Source organism: Zea mays, chromosome 2 (assembly GCF_902167145.1).
Source record: "Zea mays cultivar B73 chromosome 2, Zm-B73-REFERENCE-NAM-5.0, whole genome shotgun sequence".
NCBI classification, from domain to species: Eukaryota; Viridiplantae; Streptophyta; class Magnoliopsida; order Poales; family Poaceae; genus Zea; species Zea mays.
Genome location: NC_050097.1, coordinates 33,011,478 through 33,020,310, shown reverse-complemented (window position 1 = coordinate 33,020,310; position 8,833 = coordinate 33,011,478). Strand labels below are relative to the sequence as shown.

Genomic DNA, 8,833 nt, shown 5'->3' with positions numbered 1-8,833 from the left:
AAATGTTGCATTGATCTCTTTGTAATCGTGTCAAATGAACACGTATCTCATTTAGGTGCATGTAGGTAGTTTGTTTTAGTAACAAATCATGCATATTTGGCGTAGAATCGCGGGTGAGCTGGAGACTGCCCAGTCTCACGCCGTGACCGCATTTGGCAGGATAAACCACCGCAGCAGATTTGCCGTGCATGTCGCACTGGGCGTTCCGGAGATAACGGCGCACCGTGCATCGATTTGTTGCGGTGGGGAACACGGGAAAATCCCGCTATAAAAGGAACAAGGATTGCATTGGTGCTAACTGCACGCATTTGCAGAGAAATCTCGTGTCTTCTCTTGTACTCTCGTTCCTAAGTTTCCAGCGTCCGCGGTCACCACCGGCCGGCGTCGCGGACTCGCCGGCGTCGATCTTCGACGGCTGGTTCCAACAAGCACGTTTGGGAGTAAGGGAATTGAGAGCTAGTTTGGTGTTAAGAAAATTGGAAAGATCTATCGAGAGAAAATTTCTTTCTGTTTAAAATTAAATAACAATAGATTTTTCTTTTCCATGGATTCTCTACAATTCTCTTATCACCAAACCAATTCTGAGACTATGTTTGGATAGTCTAGTATTTATCCTAATACACATGGGTTGAGCGAGATTGGGTGTAAATTAGTTTAATTTACATCACAATCTCCTTCAACCCATGTGTATTGAGATGAATACTATAGTATCAAACAAGCCTTGAGGTCTTGTTCTGTTATTTCTATGACTCATGGATTAGAAGGGATTGGAAAAAATTGTGAAGGATTTTGACTAGCTATGGATCGAAACTCATCTAACGCCCTCCAATCCATATGAATTTTGATAAAACTGAACAAGCCTTAAAGAGGCTAAAATCCTCTTCTATTTAAATTTAAATAGCAAGAGATCCAGAAGAGGCTAGAATTCACTTGCTATTCAATTTTAAATAGCAATAGGATTATATCCCCTTCAATCTTGCAATCTCCTTGCCCCTAAACAAGTCCTAAATAGTAACCCCTAAACAAGTCCTAAATAGTAATGATTGAGCTACTCTTTTTCGTTCAAAATGACTGAGAATCTCGTTTTCGATTACCTAACTTTAAAAATGACTTAATATACAACAAAAAAATTATGATCTATAACAAATATTATTAATAAATATTGGAATATGTTTTTATAATAAACGCATAAAAGACTTTCTATTATTACAATAAATCATAAGACTTTTTATTTTTTAGATATATTGTTTACGCTATGTACATGAGCATGTGTACGTGTTTATATCTTTAAGTACATATGTATATATAAAAGTTTAAAATTTACTATAATTTAGAGTTGATAGAGTACATACCTTTGTTAATTTTTATAAATCTACTAGACTGTAAAAAAAAGAGGAATGTGATTCAGTAAAAATTGCAACCCTTGACTAAATTAAAAACTCAGTGGATAGTGGAAAGACCCTCTTTTACCGTATCATATTAAGAAGTTCAATTGGAGCCCCGATCGAGGAAGATCACAAAAGTTGATCTTGACCTCTAGCTGAGTTGGTTACGTGGTCTGAGTAGCAATTTTTAGGTTATGAGCGGAAACGAATTTCAGGCTGAAGTTAAAAAGATCACTCGTTGATTTCTCTAGTTATATGCATACGAGATGGACTAACATATAAAGAGCGGTAGATCCTCGTGTAGAGGTTGAGATAACTCGAAGTGGGAGTAAAGATCTAGCATTAGAGGGCGGACCTCACCCTTGACTAAATTGAGCTGCTGATTACTAAAATCAAGAAACAACTTCTAACGCGTGTTCGTTTGACTTTAATCTATACCGGTTTCTATTGATTTTATAGTGTTTTTGTCTCTATATATTGCAGGTAGATAATGAAGACTAGATGCCCGATTACCCGAATAGTGAATATCAGAAGAGGTACAATCAAGCATTTTTTAAAACAGATAAGTCGAGTTAGAAGATAAAATAGGGAAAACAAAAAAGTAGGAAAATCACATTTTTTAAAAAAAAGACAGGGAAAATCACGTTAAGTACAACGAACTTTGGTGTGCCTTCCTTTTGCAAGATTCGCTTCATAAGAGGAACGTATTTCTGTTTGCCAGCAGATAACTCAAACTGCATCACGTTTTAACACAAAAGCTTGAACCCAAGCAAGAATCAAATCCATTTTTGCCAGAGGCACAGCCGTTGGCAAGGAGAAACAAAAAAAAAGTAAGACCAAACATTACAGCTCCTATTGAGAGTTTAAGACTGCTATAACTACGAGCTGACTCATAATGGCCAACTACCAAAGCGCTAAGCTGGTAACCGGTCCAGTGAATATAAAGCGTACAGTACATGGCATGCCTCATGCCAACATCTTTGAGACTTGAGACTGCAAGGGCGGAACGCCACTTAGATGATGAGCTGCATAGCTTCTGGGCAACTAGTTGCGGCTCTTTCTTCTGCGCTTCTTTCTGGTAGTAGTTTTAGTAGACGCCTTCTCCTCCTCTGATGACTCACCTTCATTCTCATCTGGCTTCCTTTTGGTTGAAAGGCCATTTGTCTTGGATCCATCGATAGCTTCACTGGATTTCACTTCATCTTTTGAATCCTTGTCTTCACTGGCAGCAGCATCCTTTGAGTTGTCGGTGCTATCAGCCTCATCCTTGCTGCTTGCCTTGACAACAGAATCCTTAGCCTTTCCAGTAGATCGAGAGGGTTTTGCACCTTCCTTCTTAGAGTTACTGCCAGTCTTAGGTGTCTCTTCAGTATCCTTCTCGACACTTTTTCCCTTCAGTCTGGCTGGAGTCACAGAGCTATCAGCATTTGGCATATTATTGCTGGAGCGCACACCTTTTGGGCGCCCTCTCTTCTTGGGAGAATTCTTAACATCACTGTGCATAAAACAGTTAGGTAGTTTCACATAAGCTACCAAGTGTGCAATGTGATCAAGATAGCACATCCATAATACTAAACACTTACCTTTGAGGTGTTCCTGTTTTTCCCTCCATTTGTTGAACCGAGCTCCCTTTAGCTTTCCTGCCACGTGGCCTGGTTTACAAGAAACAACTCATAATTTAACAAATGAAACCTTTAGCGTTAAGTTATAACCTGAACAATGAACAGGAGTGGACTATCGTGTGTGTGTGTGAACAAAATAACCAAAGTTGATCAATAGGGATAGAAAGTAACTCCACATGTGTTAAAAAACAATTAGGAATGAATCAACTTCAGAATCTCCATTTGGTGGTTACCACCAAATAGCAAAGATAGCTAGACAATCAAACAGATCAAAGGCAAGCTAGACAGGTTAGGTTGGAGATGAGGACAGAGACAAAAGCACATAGAAGAATTCACATAAAAGCTTAAAACTTATGGGACAAACATTGGTTGTTTGGAAAATCAAGTGTGTGGATGCTACCACTGTTTTGTTTTTTAGTTTTGAAACTAGTAACCCAGTAAGTGTAAGAAGCTGCTTCTAGCAACTTAAGCACAAGCCATACGAGGAAGAGGAAACTGCAGTTGTGCATACAATCACATATTATACTGTTTAACGTTCTGGCACAATTATGATTGTCATCTCAAACACAGAAGTTGTTTTTCTTACATATTAGATGCCACATCAGGATCAGCGCCTTGTTCCTGCAGGATGACAAATGAATCACAAAAAGGAAAGAGGATACATATAACTGCATCAAATTCAAACACAATGGAAATACCTCAGCAATGAACTCCCATCTTTCCTTCTTAAGAGCTAGTACCTCAACATCACCATCATCATACGAAACCTGAGTGCCAAGAGGACAGGGTCCAAACATCATATTCGGTTTTGTTTAAGAGAAAAATAAGAATTCCATCACTAAAATTGTTTCTCATTCAGACATGCTAAAGGCTTAAGGAACAAATGAAGAGTGAATGGGCACCTTGTGCTTCTTTGACGAGGCATCGAATGATTCAACAACACCCGCATAAAACCTGCAAACCAAGAAATGTTTCAAAACCAACCAACCAGCATGCTAGCATAACTCATGGAGCAAATAGCATTTCAGCTTTCAACACTGTTATCAAAAAAGAAGATTTAAGGAAACAAAAAGAAAAACCATAAGTTGTGTACAGTTCCAACCAGAAGACCAATCCACGGGCGGTTTATATATAGAAAAGAAAGAAATAGCAACCACAATGCAGACTTGGAAGCCTTCATAATAGCAACCAGCCAACCACGGTGCATCCAAAAGGTGGTCAGCAATAAAATATATGATCACAAAAAATCAAATAACTTCACTATAGAAACATCCATGACATTGCCACAGACAAAAAAATCGGTACAAAAAATAATATATATTAACTACTGCAAGAACACAATTACTGATAAGAAACACATATGTTGATCATCAGCCTTACATTTTGTCATCTGGCCACCAAACTTTAATTCTTGAGCCAATAAGGTTTTTGTCAAGCATTTTGTTTTTCTTCGATACAGGGGTCTGCCAACAGAACAGAAAAGGTTCTGACAAACTGAAACAGAAATAAGGTCAAAGACAATTCACTGTGTGTCAAGCATGTATACATCTTGAGCTTCCAGCAGACGTTTCCTTTTTGATGACGTCCCTCTATCTTCTTGTTGGCCTTTTGATTTATCAATCCTTGTTGGGGACACCATTTCCTGAATTATGATAATTGATGAAAAAATCAAGTCATTGTGGAAGACCACATTAGAGAGGGGGGAGTGTAAACAGAAAAGGTCAAAACATGATGAACGATTTTAGTGATGGAATTAAGGCGTCGCTTAATAAACAAGAAAGGTACCTTCAAACTAATATCATCATCGGTGTCTTTATCAGAGGCGGCATCTTCTTTCTGAAATTTCATACTGGTTTTATGTTGCTTCTTCCCAGATTCTCCATCAACAGCCTTAGTTGATGAAGACTTTGCAACATCATTATTCAGTTGCCTGGTAGCTCTCCCTACAGAATCAGTGACAGGATCAAGTTTTGGAGATTTTAGGTTTGATGCCTGTTTCTTTCCAACAGGCTTTTTCTCCTGAGACTTTGCTGCTGGAGGTCGGCCCCTCTTTGGTTTAACAGAAGCAGGTTTAGTATCGATTGGTTTTGATGATTCGTCAGCAGTTATATTGCCAGACTCTGTTAGCTGCTTTTTATCACCATCATTTGTCTCTGGGGATAACTCAGATGCTACTAGACTCTCATTGTCTTTAACAACCTTGGGTTGTTCAGTCATCTCAGATCCGGTGGAAGAACCAAGCTTGTGATCTTTCTTTGAATTGATATCAGATAGCTTTTCAGTTCCAACAGTCACTGGTTCTTGTACTTCTACATCACAAGATACCAATTGCTCAGAACTTTTGGTCTGCTTGTCAAGAAAAGTCAGTTCTGGCTTCTGTTTAGAAGAATTTGGTGTCTGCTCATCACCAGAAGTCAGTTCTTGCTTCTGTTTAGAAGAATCTGGTGTCTGTTCGTCACCAGAAGTCAGTTCTTGCTTCTGTTTTGAAGAATCTGGTTCATCTGGAGACTTGACATTGTCAATCGGAGCACCACCATTGCTAATGGCAGTTGTTGGAGTACTACTTGGGCTAGTACCTTCTTGGCCTAGGCAATTGACATTTCGGTCTACCTTTGAAGTTTCCTGAAAAATAAGAAAATATAAACTTGTGGTATCTACCTCACTCTATAGAATGTTAGATACTGAACATCTGTAGATGTATACCTGTCGTGACTCATCAGAAACAGACTTTTCAGAAAGTTTACCTTCAGCTGCCTGCATAATATAATAATAATTTAGAGAAACTTAGCACACAATTGAAACATACGCATACCCAGGGGGTGACTCTTAGTGCTATCACATTGAAGAGATTATATGCATTAAAAAAAATGGTGGATCATGCTACTGGCAGTACCAGAAATCCAACATGAGTACATGACTATACATACCATCATATTTGTGCACATACACTATCTAGAGGAATTAGTACATAACAAAAATGTTACTTTGAAATTTCACATGTTATATTATGGTCAATATAGCTCCCTTTCGAGATAGCAGGGTTTAAAGCTTCTGACTTTTGCTCCAGCCAAACCCTACAATCTTGAATATACATGCCTGTAATAACGGTATAGATCCCATGTTCATCTCCTGTCAGTATCTCAATAACAGGAGAAATAGAACCCCTTTCTGTCAAACTCTTACAAAAGCAGCCTTTTCTCGTTTGATTAAGCATCCAAAAATAGATCAACCATGCCACAAGCCCACAAAAATGAACTAATACTTAGACCAACAAACTTTCAGCATGTATTCATCAGCCCATAAACTCAATTTCTATTATACTGGTGATTTAACTAACCATGTCTTTTCCTGATGCATCGACATTGTTCTCTCCAGCATCTGAAGCATCTTGGAACAACATCGTAACAACATTGCTGTATTCATCCAAGAGAGTGGCCTTAAGTAACTCATGAAACACTGGTTTGAGCTTGTCCCTGCATAGGCCTAGTACCCTCTCTGCAAGTCCAAAAGATGCCGGGAGAGTTTCCTGTAAAGTAAGGACAGAAATTTTAGTACAAGATGACAATAACTAGTTGGTGATGCAAACAACAGAGGATCAGATTACTTGTGCTTCTTTTGTAAGGTTCTGAAGAAGGAATGATGCCAGTTCAGCATGGACATCATCGCTCTCCTGAATTACAAACATCATTATAATTTCCATACAGTGGGTGACTTGTTCTGAATGCTTGGTGCTGAAATATACAAAGAAGGGAATAAATAAGATGAGAAATATAATATCCACAGTAGATAAATAAGGACAGCATTCATGCATGATGGGAACATATATAATAGGAACACATGCATTTTATGACTACCATCACAGCAATGAAATCTTTCTTTGGGATCTAAAGATGCCACAATTACATTATTGTCTCAGTCCATTTGTCATATCTTAAAAAATATAGCACCAAGTGTATGCAAAAATTATGATTAAAAATAAATGTGATGGAAGTTTCTTACGAGGCAGTTTTAAAAAAATGGCGGAACATGTCCAGTATCATATGGTCCAAGTCAAGATCCAACATCAGAACACAACAACGAACCCTTGCAACAGAATCAAGGATCGAAACCCTCCTTGCAAAGGAGGGGCTGTTCATATCATCCAACTCAGCAAAAGTCTCTACGACTCTCTTAAACACGTCCTGCAACAAGAAAAATAGCAATGGTCGGTACATATAGACACCATCGTTCCATCCCAAACACCATCGTTTCATCCCAAGAAGGGCAACAGATCTCACCTTCATAACATCATCATCATAGGGGGCCTCTGGCGCAGTAATCCTGGTAACTTCTGTTAAGCAAGAGGTGAGAGCAACCTTCACGTTGGGATCAGGGTGCTCCAGTAGCTCATTTGTAATCAAAACAGCCATGGTGGGGCGAAGAGCATTGTACATGCTCTCGGGCGGAGATTGATCCACCCTGGACAACCAGATTTCGGCTTCCTGCACAAATGAACAAGCAATTCCAGCTCTAATGTGAAAAGGACAAACCTTATATATAATCCTGAACTAAATGAGCTACCAACTAGTCCATAGATCACCAATCATAAACAATCACCAAAAAAACTAAACCATTGCAATGCAAGCAACATCTCCATGCAAACTACTCAGGATCACATGGCCTCATCAACTAACAAAGCAGCCTTTTTTCTTCAATCGTAATCTAGATGAGTGATCAACTCGGGCATACTTTGCATTATAAAGAATACAAATGAAACCTAAATAATTAAAAATGTCATCTCTATCTCTGTTCAACTGTTCCAGCCTACTCAAAACCGCACAGACTAATCAATCAACAGAGAACCATTTTCTCCAATCCTAAGCCGGATGGGCCACCGGCTAATGCAGGTTTCTTAAGAAAAAAAAACCGACAAACAATTCAACGCGAGCTAAATCTCGACTTGCCTGATTGACGAACACAACGGAAACAGAGTACGATAGCTAGGCAAAACGATAAACAATTGCAAGGCAAGTTACATCTCAACACGCTCGATTGACGAACACACGGAAACAGAGCACGATAACTAGGGCGAAAGCAAAGGTTCGCTGGGACAACGCTCACTTCGAGTAACCGGAGCAGCTCGTCGGGGTCCTCTGGGATAGCACCAAAGCGCTGGCCTATGTCGCGCATCCGCAGCTCGGTCTCAGCCTGCACTTCCTCCGGCGTCATCACAGGGGCTGCAGGCGGTGCGTCCTCCGCCATCGTCGGGGCGCTGGGGGAGACCTAACGGGGAGAGAGGTTTAGGGTTTCAGCGAGGCGGCTGGTGGCGACGGGAAGACTAGAAGGGGTAGGGTTTTATAGCCGACGAGACGCCGGTTGTGGTGGTGGCGGCGGCGGTGGCGGTGGCGGCGAGGAGGAGGCGTTCGCACTCGACCTCTCCCTCCCAATTTTTTGCGATTCGCCGCCGTTCGAATCGTGCAACGGGAACATCTGAGTTGGCTGAGGTTGAGCAGCTGAGCTGTTGCCTCTTCAACCAGTTCACCAAAAATACCGGTTCCAAACAAAGACTACGACGAGACAGGTAACAAAAATCGGGTTGGCTCCGATTAAAAATATATGGAAGGAAAAGGTTGGCGGCAGATAGGAGGGTTCATATTCATACCAGGGTGATTAGTTCGAAAAATGCATGTTTATCGTTTGAAAAAATATAAACGCAAATCTTAAAATTTATTTGTGTATAAATTTTAATTTTTTGTCTTAGATGAGAGGTAGAGCTCCTACCATTGTTTTTAAAAATGTTTGATTTGTAGGGTTTAGGTTTTCTAAAAGCTTTTGAAATTTTTTTCT

General features: G+C 39.9%; 1 protein-coding gene across 1 annotated transcript; it reads right to left on the bottom strand.

The window, feature by feature from the left end:
• Positions 1–2,079: 2,079 nt before the first annotated feature.
• Positions 2,080–8,567, bottom strand: LOC103646255 (titin homolog). Its single transcript, XM_008670982.3, has 14 exons — positions 8,108–8,567; positions 7,285–7,488; positions 7,007–7,188; positions 6,612–6,738; positions 6,345–6,533; positions 5,711–5,761; positions 4,793–5,629; positions 4,554–4,649; positions 4,388–4,470; positions 3,910–3,961; positions 3,706–3,774; positions 3,594–3,628; positions 2,969–3,037; positions 2,080–2,880 (listed from the first exon to the last, which is right to left on the bottom strand). Exons 1-14 carry the CDS (start codon positions 8,246–8,248, stop codon positions 2,430–2,432), a joined length of 2,586 nt encoding a protein of 861 aa, XP_008669204.1. The 5' UTR covers positions 8,249–8,567; the 3' UTR covers positions 2,080–2,429.
• Positions 8,568–8,833: the final 266 nt, after the last annotated feature.

Bases quoted from the DNA above. Each gene is read 5' to 3' on its own strand.
- LOC103646255 (XM_008670982.3), bottom strand. From the start codon at position 8,248: ATGGCGGAGGACGCACCGCCTGCAGCCCCTGTGATGACGCCGGAGGAA. The intron at 7,489-8,107 runs GTGAGCGTTGTC...TCATTTGTGCAG, and splicing joins AGCTGCTCCGGTTACTCGAA to GAAGCCGAAATCTGGTTGTC. The intron at 5,630-5,710 runs GTATACATCTAC...CTTATTTTTCAG, and splicing joins TTTCTGATGAGTCACGACAG to GAAACTTCAAAGGTAGACCG.